Source organism: Bombus vancouverensis, chromosome 7 (genome assembly GCF_051014615.1).
Source record: "Bombus vancouverensis nearcticus chromosome 7, iyBomVanc1_principal, whole genome shotgun sequence".
Lineage (NCBI taxonomy): Eukaryota > Metazoa > Arthropoda > Insecta > Hymenoptera > Apidae > Bombus > Bombus vancouverensis.
Window position 1 is genome coordinate 8,314,382 of NC_134917.1, and position 13,965 is coordinate 8,328,346.

The 13,965-nt window shown below is 35.9% G+C and overlaps 1 protein-coding gene across 2 annotated transcripts in view; it reads left to right on the forward strand.

The window, feature by feature from the left end:
* LOC117159067 (glutamate receptor ionotropic, kainate 2) overlaps positions 1 to 11,097 on the forward strand; it is a 73,951-nt gene extending 62,854 nt beyond the window's left edge. For both annotated transcript variants that reach the window (XM_076619827.1, XM_033338583.2), the window contains 10 exons: positions 2,369 to 2,530; positions 3,312 to 3,542; positions 3,742 to 3,957; positions 4,412 to 4,496; positions 4,582 to 4,720; positions 5,891 to 6,028; positions 8,852 to 9,050; positions 9,410 to 9,638; positions 9,716 to 9,981; positions 10,557 to 11,097. In XM_076619827.1, the coding sequence (XP_076475942.1) occupies positions 2,369 to 2,530; positions 3,312 to 3,542; positions 3,742 to 3,957; positions 4,412 to 4,496; positions 4,582 to 4,720; positions 5,891 to 6,028; positions 8,852 to 9,050; positions 9,410 to 9,638; positions 9,716 to 9,981; positions 10,557 to 10,793 (1,902 nt within the window). In that variant the 3' untranslated portion in view covers positions 10,794 to 11,097. The remainder of the gene's footprint in view (positions 1 to 2,368; positions 2,531 to 3,311; positions 3,543 to 3,741; positions 3,958 to 4,411; positions 4,497 to 4,581; positions 4,721 to 5,890; positions 6,029 to 8,851; positions 9,051 to 9,409; positions 9,639 to 9,715; positions 9,982 to 10,556) is intronic.
* Positions 11,098 to 13,965: the final 2,868 nt, after the last annotated feature.

The following is a 13,965-nucleotide window of genomic DNA, read 5'->3' on the forward strand; positions in this document are numbered from 1 at the left end:
ATATTTCTGATGGCGATGTTCATATATAGCAAATATATATTTTAGGTGTTGATATTTTTGGTACTCAATGAACGTAGAGTACATGATGGTTTTTTTATGAATTGGCACTGTCGGGACTAAAATAACTTGATTTAAGCTCCCAAGAATGTTTCTTAGATCGTAGAATTTTATAGCTCAGACATTTCATATAATATTTTCTTAATCAAATTAATATATGTTATGAACTACTTTTAAGAATTTAAAATTTGCTAAGAATTTCATCTTCAAAAATTGATAATAATATGGCGTACGTATAATCCAATATATTTTACATTAAATGAAAATTGATTTTGTCGTTCCTTAAATTTTTCTCCATTATCCTGCACTCTGTAATATTAAATTCCACGTAAAGAACTATAAAGAACAACCATGGGCATAGCAGTCGATACGACAAAAAAGCAGAAGATAAATGAACGTTCGATAAAGCTCATTTTTCTTGAATGAGGGGAAGACTTTTCTTGTAATCAGCAAATTAAAAATTTCTTTATTCAAACATATTCTCTAGTCATATATCAACTTACAACAAGCTCATAAGATTTCAGTCATTAGAAGTTCCGTTCTAATTAAAATCCGTCACAGTTTGTTTTCTGTCTTGACAAAACCATATGTATGTTACTTTATTTATACCTATTATTCAACAATACTACGTTTATGCAGAAACTCCACGAGCGACATTTTGCTGTGCGATATCGTTGCGATCAAGTGTCTGTCTTTATCGTTCTTAACAGAGAAAACAGAAAAAGGCACACGGTGAAATTATTTGACTGATCCTTTCTAGCTTGAAAAATAAAGGTATCTTCGAGAGTTTCTTCAAATAAACAATACAAATAAACCAATGTATTACTTATAATTAATGCATGCGTACATATCGAAAAATATGATAAAAAACGTTGAACTTTCCTACGACATTCTTCTTCAAAGTATTCACTGCAATAAAACACTGCAGTAATTCTAACGTACAGTTAGTATGAAATCAATAGAAAAAAATTAAAAAGCTAAAAATAAGTCTCTATTACACCACATCGGAAAAAGTGGGTTAGAAGAAAGTTAGAAACAGCTCTTCGGTATCTATCCCCAATTTCTTCAATCAATTTTCATGTACGTTTTCCCAAACTTTCAACCACAATGTTTTTCATATGAAAAGGGTCGCTTAAACGGTGGTCCATCGGACCTCGAGGTTCGAAGTAATTTCTTCATTAACTCCATGGTACAGTGGAGTATCGCGTGTTCCGCTTCGAGGATACAACAACGTGAGGCCTTCCGTTTTCCGGAAAATCTACCCGCGACACGGTACTTCCGAGCAGCTGACGGCCTGCCTTAATTTTCGTTTCATTAGCTCCCGCCAATTCACTTTGTATCGCGGCCCTTCGCTGAATAGAGAGGCGTTACTACACGCTCGCAATATCGTTTCCCTTTCTCCCATATGCTAACACGGACCCCCATGAAACGATTAAGCGCGTTGTTTTATAATTTTGGGAAATTGGACGGCTTAATGTTTCATTTCTCGTTACAAAGAACCGCCGTAACAGTAGAACGAAACTCGCTGAATTACAAATATTACGGTGCATGTCTGATGACTGAGATTCTTTCCTCAAGTTGTGTAAGATCGAGGTTGTTGGAATTTTCTCACTGTTCCGAGAAATTATTGTGACTGTTGGCTGCAGGTCTTCTTGGAGATATGAAGGTAATTTTAACGTTCTTGCGTTTTAGATCAAGGAATTCCTCTATGGTGCAGATAGTTTCACAGTCATGAAGATCTTCGTTTGAGATTTTGTTGAGGTGTTTGAAAGATGGTTGTATCGTTAGTTTGTACAGTCTAAAGTTATAAAAAAGGAACGAAGAATAATTTATGAGCTTGCAATACGTTCAATGGTGTGGGTTTACTATTTTTTGAATACTTTATTTGAAAATATTAATATTTCGAAAATTCGATAAATAATAATATTATGTCCGTATAGTGAAATAACAGCTGAAAATTTCATATGACAGTATTTAAATTTTATTAGGGTGTACAATTAGCTTGTTACAAAAGTTTATGAAACAGTTGAATTAATTTAAAGGAATCTCCTTCGTTTCACTTGTAATTTAAAAATGCAATAGCCTGAAGATAAAGTGTTCTTCAAACAACAAAGCTACGACATTTTACAATTACTTATTAAAACTGGTAGCTACTAAGTGTCAATTTTATTCTGCCATGATATTCCGCAATATCATACATAATCGTAATAACCAGGAAGGATAGAATCATTGCAAACTTTATATTTTGTTAACGATAGTCAAGTATCCTCTGATTCTACTAAACGGTATCGTGCATTTTCTCTTGGCAAAGGTGGAATCCGCTATTCTATACGATGCCGTCTTCATGTTCTACAACACGCTGGAGACCTTAAACGCAAGGAACATGTCTGTAGATATTGACCCGCTACCGCTCTCTTGTGAAGGGGAAAAGAAATACAGCGCAGGTCTCGACATTATCAACCTAATGCGCGAGGTAAAGCCTTCCCGTACATACGAACATATTAAATTGATGCATATGAAGACTATAGGGGAAGAGCACAATAAGTTACATCTTTTATTTTTTACAGAGAAACCTTTTTAGCATTTAATACATTTTCAATCAATTCCATGTTAACAAAATTTCCTTTTCACTTGGTCTTTGATCTAAATATGCGTTCTTTTGTTACCTTCAAGATTTCCAAAATATTGCTGGCAATAATTGTACCTTTGACAATCATAAAACTTTACCAACTTATCAACTAGTTATAAAAGACCGGTATCTATGAAAATTCTCCTGCTCAAAGTCCTTTTGATAAGATAAAGAAATCAAGAAAAACGTAATCATCATGCTTTTCTCCTGAGACATTCGTATGAAATATTGTTCGTTTGAAATTGGAATTTAGAGCGCGCCAATGCCACTCATTAAACTTTGTCCTATCGTCGATTATCAACCGTATTAAGGAAGAAGAAATTCGCTATAAATTAGGTATGTTTAACGTTAAAAAGATTTATAATAAAAATATCATTGTCGCGATATTGATATGTACTAATATATTAATAAAAACGAAAAATTGTCATAATAAATGTTAATGAACTATGTCAATGTCAGTAAATCTTCAAAAATTAATTTGATGGAACTCAGTTCCTACAGCCACTCAAGCTAGCTATATCTAATTTTTAAACAAAAACCATTGTTACAAGTCATCCGGACGCTTTCTGACACTTTATGTTAATAAGAAAATAAAGCATAGATTTAATGGCCACGGTTCCTACAGCTATCCGACGAAGGAAAGATCGAAGGGAAGCTCACAGGGCCAATAACGATCGACGAAAATGGTCGACGTCAATCCTTCCAAATACAAATTATAGACGTGAGACCGGGTGAAAATGTACAAACAGGATATTGGCGCCCAGATGGTCTTCACTCGATCAAAAGCGAAAAGGAACGTGAACGTTACTTGTACAAATCCATTGAACTGAAGAAGTTCAAGATTACTACTAAAGTAGTGAGTATTCTCTGACATTCTTAGGTATTTGTAATTATTAGAATATTCTTGTTGATAAAATACCGAGATTTGAATTTGTTTGAGAAGCAATATGGTCGTTCGGCGACAAAACCACTAATTAAGAAGCTTTGTGAAAAACAGCGTGTAGATGTGTAATATTGATATTTTTCGAACGTGCTAATTAACTGTAATTCATCAGGGACCACCGTATATCATGGAAGTGCCGGAAGGTTCAAATCGAGGTATACTGATTGACCAAAGACGGTACGAGGGTTTCTGCATTGATCTCATCGACGAGATTGCCAAGCTGTTGAAATTTAAATATGAGTTCGAATTAGTACCGGATGGAAGTTACGGCAAGTACGATAAAGAAACGAAGCAATGGAACGGTTTAATCAGACGTCTGCTGGATCATGTACGTAATTGCTTGCAACCACGTTCTATGTAATTAAAGATGATTAATGCGAAGGTTTCAAAGATTTCAATTTCTTATTTCACTTTTAATTCTAGGCATATGGTGACCAACAGATTTCCATATATCACTAAATAAACTAAATTTTACTTTTTATTATATTTTATTATATCTTTCAGACAATATTAAAAAACTGAAAAACAACTACTATTAATCAGATTGTTTCATATGAAACATCCGACTCTACTGTACCAATTTTCTAAATATTACAATAAATTTGTGAATAAATTTTTTTTAATCTTTATAAACCTATCTATCATTGCGTATAATTTTGAAGTTTTGCATCTATACATATATATTTTATATGTATACAAAAAATTATTTTCTCTTCTTTAGTAATTTAAAAGAAAGTTCAAAAATTCAAGACTTAAACTAAAAGCGCATGAAATCCTTTCAGGACGCGGATTTAGCTATTTGCGACCTGACGATCACGTACGAGCGAGAAAACGCGGTCGATTTCACGATGCCCTTCATGAATCTAGGTACGGTATCTTTAATTTCTTATCGCGTTCCATTTTCACAATAAATCTCGTGACATTGCTATTTTATCCGATATGTCCAAGTCAGGTATCAGCATTTTGTACAGAACACCGGAGGAAAAAGAACCGGACCTGTTCTCGTTCCTGTCACCGCTGTCACTCGACGTCTGGATTTACATGGCGACTGCTTTCTTAGCTGTTTCGATAATGCTATTTGTGCAAGCTAGGTAAGATTTTAAAGAAAGATAACAAGAACTTTATACAAGAACGGTGCTCCAGGTTTTAATAGCTAAACTTTGTTAGTATATTCTATAGATGGGTGTAAACAAACAAAAAATGTTATACATATAAATATATATCTTATCAGTTATAAGTGTTTATTACACTTATAAAATACAACATACAAAGAGAACAGTAACAGACCTGTACTTACTATGCTATACAACAAGAATACATTTAATCAACATGATCATTAGCTGTCAATTAGTGGTATCTGAGAACCCGAAAATATCTCGTAATTCCAGATTCCCGAGAATTTTAAAATTATACAGACGGATACAGTATGGAGCAGAAATAATAACGAAATATGCGAGAGATATAATATTTTATAATAAATTATTTTATTATAAAGTACTAAAATGAAATAATAAAAATGTTTTATTATAAAATATTGTATCTATCATGCATATTTCGTTTTTATCTCTGCTCCATATTTTATTTTATATAATTTTATAATTCTCGAGAATCCCGAAATTCTAGCAAATCCCGACAATCTCGCATTACGAAATCCTTTCGGAACCCGTCCTGACCCGTACCGACCCGATGTCTTACCGACCCATCCCGAGCATCGCGTTCCTGTTATTTTCGGATTCTCGCACATTTCTACAGTTTTAATATTCCATTTCAAAATATCCACCGTTTATATCAACGGAAAGCTGATCGCAATAAAAAGTTGCATTTATTGTTCAATAAAGCTTATTTTAATTTTGTTTTGCCTCAGTGAATCAACCTGTTCTTTTTGATACTTGTTTAATATATATTTCTTTTTTAAAGTTATTCACACATAAGAGTTTATGTTGTTTATGTCGGAGATCAAAGTTTCTGTGTATCTCGTACTTTTACTGTAACTTTTCAGTAATGATTTAAATAACCAATATTCGTGTAAGATGTCTTGCTTGATTATATCCGTAGTATATACCGACAAAGTTTGGCTATTAAATACTGAGATATCCTACATAAACCAAGTTTTCCTTTTCTGAAAAGAAAATTTTCTTTAAAGTACGTTTCTTATGTTTCTGAAAAGCGTAACAAAATTAACTTCTAAGAGAACGATATTAAAGAAGTAGAATAGCGTGCGCTTACAGGAATCCGTGCTTAAAAAGAAGGTTTATTTACAGAATAGCGCCAGGCGAATGGGACAATCCGCATCCCTGCAATCCAGACCCGGAGGAATTGGAAAATAGTTTCGACCTGAAAAACTCTATGTGGCTCACTGTCGGCTCTATGCTGCAACAAGGCTCTGATATACTCCCCAAGTAAGTTCAAAACCGGCAAACTTAACAAAGCACCTATGCTACCGCAGCCTGTCTTACATGCATGCAAAGCCGTGCGATAATCGTGAAACACAAGCCGCAACACCACCGCAAAGAGATGCTACTGTGTCTGTTTTGCCTTGTGTAACTACAACTCTGAAATTACTCGCGAGAGTTCCAGCAAACTGGACGTTTGTTGGTTTATTAATAACTGTTCAACACAAAATAAATTTTTCGCAAACGGAATTTTAATATATTTTAGAAAGTATGTCGTATCTTCCTCAAGATATTCATTGTCAAACACACCACGAATTGTATTCCATGAATACTGTAATGAACTTGCTCGTTGTAATATCAATACACTGTTAAGTTTACATAAGATTTAGATTTGGTAGTCAAATTTAATAAAAACCTATTTAAAAGAATCTCTGGCTTAAAGTAGCAAGAGACCGCGTCAAACGGTCGAAACGAGACGAATTCCTCTGAACACAAAGACTAAAATATTCTGATAACTAAAAGAAGCTAGAAGGAAAATAAGGAAATAAAATATTGCGGATCGTTTGTAGAAAGGTGTACAGAGACGGTGCCAAAAGCAGACGCGGCCCTTTTTTTCTCTCCCCCGCAGCCGTTCCCGTGTCTCCCAGCTATCCTCTTTTTTTCACGACAATTAAGCTTAACGAGCCGCTGTTTGCCGGACATATTTGAGGCGGCTTCCCACTTATTAACGCCGGCACGGCGCTAACTCTCCGCTCGTAACGTCGCGCGTGTTTGCTCGCTACATACTGACGACGTTCCGACTAAAGACGACGACCACGACGGCGATGCTGACGGCTAACAACGGTGAATCCTCCTAACTGCCTCCTAGCCGCTTGTTTATGCTACGCGAAGGTAGCATGAATCGTCGTGATTTGCATAGAAGTAATATTTGAATGTCTTTTACAACCGACTTGGATCTAAAGGAGAAATGGTCTAAGGGTAAGATTTTTATTATTTTTGAGAAAAATCCATGACATCGATGTCAGCAAATGATTTTCTGTAGAATAATTTATGTATTATCGTCGTTGCTAGACTACGAATGTTTATGCACATATATGCATAACTGAATGCGCTAAAGAAATAGAATTTAACTAAAGATTTATTATACAAATATCGTAACTAACAAGGTACTATACCTTGAATATTTCATATACACATCTGCGCATTATGTGTATTCTGTAGATTTTCGTACGCTTAAATTTCGCATAAATGCTTACATAAACATCTGCAGTCTAGTCATTACATTTTAGCGGGTTGATGAGTCGCTCTTATTTATTCTACTGTACGTAAGATGATTTAAAAACTGTTGTAAACTACTTTACAAATCCATTACTAACTTGTGTGTTAGATATTAAGAAAAAAGCAGCTTGAGTTTAAGAAAATTCCTTTTCACCATTGTGCGAAATAATCGCAATAGAAATTGTTCGTTAAATTTGTAGATATACTGTTGTACGCACATTTGTTAAAATTACGTATTGGAATTATAGTTACGTGTAGTTAAATGCAATTACTATTCACCATAAAATTTACTTTACATTATTAAAGAGTTACGGATCAAAAGAAAAAATTCGTTGCCAGAATTTCGTGGAATATTTCTGTGGAATAAATGGGAGTATCGCTTATCGATTTCGCGCGGCGGCAATTTAATCGCGATCCATTTGTCGGCGAAGGCAAGCTAGCCTCGCGAGGAAACAATGTCCTTTGTTTCTGTTTACTCGGCGTCCTGTACACGCTCGCGTGACACAGAATATCCGCACGCGCGCCATGCTCGGCAAACAGGAGTCATTTGCATACGCGGCTCTTTAGCTCGCGCTTAATTAGGAAAACGCGATGCACGCTGTCTCTGTCGCCGCTTCTGCGCTTCTAGCGTATCGTCGAGATGCTTCATCCACTCATCTCGTAAGTACCGGACGATTTATCTAGGCGACGTAGACCGCGATTGGCTGAATCGTAGACAGATTTCATGTTGAACGAAAATTCATAGCGTGATCTTTGTAAAAGCATAGATCATAAACCATTTTGTATTAGAGTTTATCAGGCTCAAATGTAACAGTTGAATTTTGGAATTCGATTCTATTAGAGTTATAAGAATACTATATTCTAAGCTCGTACATCTATTGTGTTTGACACTATCAAAACCATAATAGTTTATCTTCGTGATAATATGAACTAATATTAAAAATATATATGAAAAATAGAATAACGAAACTGTAATTTTAGGAAATTAAGATATTTAGTCGACTAAACTGTAATAAATGAAAGAAAGCTAAAATATTTGTGTTTATAAGTGAAAAAGAATTAAATGAAACCAACTTTACGTTTGACTGTAATGATCTGTAATGAGCATAGATTCGATGCAACTAACTCCAACTCGCGTCAATCCACCTCGACCCATTCTTACTCGCTTCAACCTGTTTAATTTGCATCGATCAGCTTCGATCAGTTCTACTTCACGTCAATCCGCTTTGATCAGCTCCAATTCTCATCTGTTCGTTTCGACCAGTTCCAATTTCCATTGGTCAGCTTTGACCAGGCCCAATTTACGTTGATCCGCTTCAAACTGTCCCAAATCAAATCAACCAACTTCGACCAACTGCAATTTCCATCGACTTTCTTCGATCAATTCTGATTCCAGTTAGCTTCAACTAGTATAAACTCATTTTGATCAACTACAACTCACATCGACCTATCCAATTAGCTTCAATTGGAACATCTGTAACTCCTGTCAGCCTACTTGGATCAAACACGTTCAAACTCTAATCACTCTTGTATTTCTATTGTTTCACTTAGAACACCTTCGATTCGAATGGTGGCTGGTATGTGGTGGTTCTTCATTATGATTATGGTTTCTTCATATACTGCCAATTTGGCCGCCTTCTTGACGTACGACAAGAAAGAAAATCCAATCCAAGGTGTCGAAGATCTTGCTAAACAGACGAAAGTCAGATACGGAGCCGTGGATGGTGGATCCACGTCCACTTTCTTCAGGGTAAATTTCTACCTTCCGACATTTCGGAATATTCTAATATCTAGACTGCGAATATCTGTACATTTATGGAAAATTTACTTATTTAAATGCGCAGAAATATACAGTATGCACGTGCAATATGCAAAGATATATAAAGCATATAGGTCATATGTAAAACATATAAAGAAGTGGAACGTAATTAAAAATGCATTTCATACAGGAAATATAATAGCGAATACTACACTTGAGATGTTTTATATATCTTTGCAAATTACGTACATTCTGTACATTTTTAAGTTTCTAAATTTAAAAAATATGCAAACATCCGCAATCTATTAAATATTTATCTCCGTTTAACAATAACGTCATTTCGATTACAGGATTCCAATTATACGACATATCAACGCATGTGGGCCACCATGCAGGAAGCAAGACCAAGTGTGTTCACGAAAACGAACGACGAAGGCGTTGAACGAGTGTTGAAAAAACGCGACTATGCTTTTCTTATGGAGTCTACCACGATCGAGTACAGAATGGAAAGAAACTGTGATCTCGACAAGATTGGAGGTCTTATCGATAACAAAGGATATGGTATCGCCCTGCCACGGAGTATGTTCCACAATCCTTCAATGTTATTTCGAATCATATCGGCGCGAATCTTTTGAAATATGATCCTTTTTCGTTAGATTCTGAGTATAGAACGCCCATAAACGGCGCGATATTGACGCTGCAAGAGAAAGGGGTGCTCCAAGACCTGAAAAAGAAATGGTGGGTGGATCGGGGTGGTGGGTTGTGCACGAAAACCGAACAAGAACCGTCATCGTCAGGTGAATTAGGAATAGCCAACGTCGGTGGTGTTTTCTTAGTCCTTCTGATCGGAACTTGCGGCTCGTTCATCATCGCTGTCTTTGAATTCCTGTGGAATGTACGAAAGGTCGCCGTGAGGGAGAAGGTGAGTCTCCTCAGCCGCGTCTCCTCCTGCTCACAAGACCGTTATCTCACCCTTGGATCTCTTTTACCCCGAAACCAGTGATAAATTTTCCTCTGCGTCGCGTGTATGAGAAAGCGAAGGAATCATTCTTTCTCATAAAAATTGTCTTTAAATTATTCTTGAAGAAGGAAATGACAAATAATAATCATTAGATTATCTTGACCGTCTCTGCAAGTTTAAGCGCATTTTAAAGTATATTGCTTCGCTTAAATTGAATATTTTTATTTAACAGAATTTTGCAATAGTGTTCGATTACCATCGATTTAGAATACTTCGTAGAAAGAATAATTTTTAAGGAATGAAACAAAATTCGTTAATAACAATTTTAAATGAGATAAGTTATAACCGTATTGTATAATCATATTTTGGATCACTCGCTATCTTAGTTATATTATTGTAATTTCTTTCTTATCTTGGTAAATATTAATTAAAGTAACAGCAACACTTTTGATCGGGGTTTTATTCAAATTAGATTCGAGAGTATGGAATTAAGCAATGGACCGACTTGTGACAGTTTCTTGTGGACGTTTTTGCAGGTTACACCATGGGAGGCGCTGGTAGCAGAATTGAAATTCGCCGTGAACATTTGGGCGGAGACGAAACCCGTTAAAATCTCGAAAAGCAGCGGCACGAGTTCGATGGAAGGCGGCATCGGTCGGGCGGCCTCCACGGCTCGTTCAATCGTCGGCTCGTTCCTTCGTCTCGACATCCTCGACAAATTCGATAAAGATAACAATACCAATAATCACAGCGACGATCGCAAGATCAACTAAAATTCCAGCAAACTGTCGATCATTCTATCATTATACATTAAGCTGGTTATGTTACAAATTGAGGGTGAACAATTTAAGTGCTAATTTTTGCAACATGATATTTTATTCTTCATGAAGTTTATGCACACTGTAACAGATTTTAATCTTAAGATTTTTATCTTTTGTGAAATCTTTTCTAATCTCTAATTTTTCAAAATTTGTTTCTTATTTATTACTACTATTATTACTATAATTCATAGTATTAATTACTAATTTCTGTGGCTATTCATTAACAAATAAACTGTATAATTAAGTTCGATAACAATTGCTTCATTTACAACAAAATGATGTAATATAATCACTACAATAATAGGAACAACAGAAAGAAAACAAATTCGTCGGTAATATTTAAAGAAGCATAGAACAAAGAAGGAGAAGAAAGGACACCATCAAGACCATCCTGTGCCCTCGCGCATAAAGTCGTCATTCTCTCGACTAGTCGCAGAATAGCGACGTCATGGAAGGCAGAAATCTTCGCTGTAGGTCCAATAAGAAAGAAATTCAACAATATTTAGACTCGGCTACAATGGCATTGACAAACCGTGCCCTTGGTTTAGGAGATTTTCATTCCTAGAAATCACCTGCAGGTTTCCTGATACCAGCACCCCCCGGGAGCAAAGCGGCATCTTTGTGTCATTATTACCAAGGACACATTTAACTTTACCGACTTGACGTCGTTCGCGTCAAAGAAAAGTCGATGGACACTTAACCCCTGAAGGGACGCTAATAATTCTCTGAAAGACTGAATTATCCTTCCAGTGTTGTATTTTCATCTATTTTGGGGAATAATGGAAACTATTTAAACTACGTTAGCACGTTGAATGAGAGTAAAAGTTTTGATGTTACCTCTTTATTTATCGAAGATTGTTTGTCAAAGATTGTACTTCTTTCTCCTTTTAGTCATTTCATAAGTTAGACATTTTAATCGCTAGTTTCAAACAGCATGAATTTCGAATATGAAAAATCGTATAATTCTAAAATTATTGGCGAAAAGAAATGTTGGGAGTTTTTTTCTTTCTAGAAATATGATTGTATTAATTTCAAGCATGTCCAATAGACGCGGTACTAAAAACTGAATAGATGAAAGATATGGGAACGACCTGAATTTAATCTGAAAATGTATCTCGAATAATTGTATTAATTCATTTCATGATTTACGTTTGGGAATCTTTAAAATCGTTAACTAGAATTATTTCAATCTTTAAATTACTAATTGAAAGAAAACTAGGATTTAAAGATATGTTTAAGTCTTTTCTATATCCCATTCAGTACGTCGTCTACTAAGGCTCTTGAACGCGAAGCTTTTTTGCTCGAAAAATATGCCGAGGTCGATTCGATTCACTATGCCGTCAAGATGACCAGAATGCGGAAAAGCATTACGACTAATTCGTGGCGTCAGAAAGGAATGGATTCCGAAGTATGAAGTCGTATAAGTAACAGCTACCGACAGTTTGGTGATAAAGGTGTAAGGACATCGATTAATACTCGTTTTCATAGCTGTAGTAAAAGCGGGTAACACGATTACAGGCAACATTTACGGAAGCCGAACGAGCTGTTAACTGTACGGTATTTTTGCAACGGGATGTTCATAATCGCGAGCGTTTCATGAAACGAAACTTTCTTCTTTTTACGGTTTTACTGACGCGTCTTTTATGAGCCGCGCGTGTTTAAAGCCTGATATGGAAGTGGGTGTATTATTAACTGAACAGTTGCGTGTCACGTTTTTAGCTGAACATCGTGAATATTTTACCGAGTTTACCGACTATGAGATAAATGAGAAATCTACGGACTGAAACGTATGTATATATGTAGAGGTTGTTGCACACTTTAACATATTGCGTCAAAGGTGTATTAAATTAAGAACTTATGGTGTCTGATTTATTTGAAATAAAATTGTAATTATATTTGCTACAATCTCTTTCAGAAAAATATTTGGAAATTTTGAAAAAAAGGATTTGTAATATTATAGGGATACGCATAAAGAAGAAGATAAGAATACAAATAATTACAACATACCACATACGTACAACGTACCACACACGTATAAACAATAAAGTTGCTTCTTTTCAATTTAATGTGGTACAGTTGTAAAATACGCCACAATTTAGTTTAGCGATGTTTAATTTTATTTTTTTTCTTTTTTTGTACCTTACGTAGTAACTGTTACTGCAATTCCACATTTTTCATAATTTCGCTTAGCTTACTACGACGCTATTCGCATACGATTTTACATATTTCTCCATCCATTTACGAATCGTTCTGTATAGGGAATCTTTCGCTTTAATAACACCATGTTGACCTTCTCCTTAACGATGCTTTCCAGCAATAAAACACATCTCTCTCGCGGAGTATCGAGGTAAATCCAAGGGAACGAACGGCTAGCGAAACCGCAGTCGGATGCGATTCAAACGAGCGGGGATTTAAGCGGCTAGCGGATTCAGATTATCGAAGGAATCCCCTTAATCGACGCCAGAATAAATCGTTGCGAGGGTTTAATTAAGTTTTATAGTACGGGCATCCGAACCGCCGTTATGCATGCGTACCCGGCGTGTTATCTACGATACATCTTCATCTTGGCGACGCTAACTTGGCCGATCGAAGCATCCTGCCGATGCTACGCGCTCGCGCGCTCCTTCGCGATCTTATCGCGTCACGGCGAAAAACAACAGGTGTACGAAATCACGGCACCCTCTTCGAGATCTACCGACGACTCTCTTGTTCTTCTTTACGACCGCGCCGAATTTTAAATAGAATCGTACGACCGTCTCCTCGTCTTTGCCTGACGATGTTGCATCTGCAACTCGACGAGATAATTTAACGTTGATCATACTAGATGGTTGTACAGAGAGATAATATCTTGTCGATCAGTAAATGATAGTTAAAATTGTGAAATTGAAATGGTAAACGATGTAGAGAGTCAGTAAATTCTATATCAAAGAAGATCATTTGAGAGCTACTTTAAGATATAGTAGTCTATGTTGTATATACGCCAATTTTTCTGGCGTGTTCAACGCTTTCCTTGGTAATCCAATAATCCATTACCATGTAAACGTAATAAATGCAATTGTATTTGTAAGTGCACGTGCTGGAAGTGAAGATTCCTGACATAAGAAGAAAAATTGATTTCTGTTAA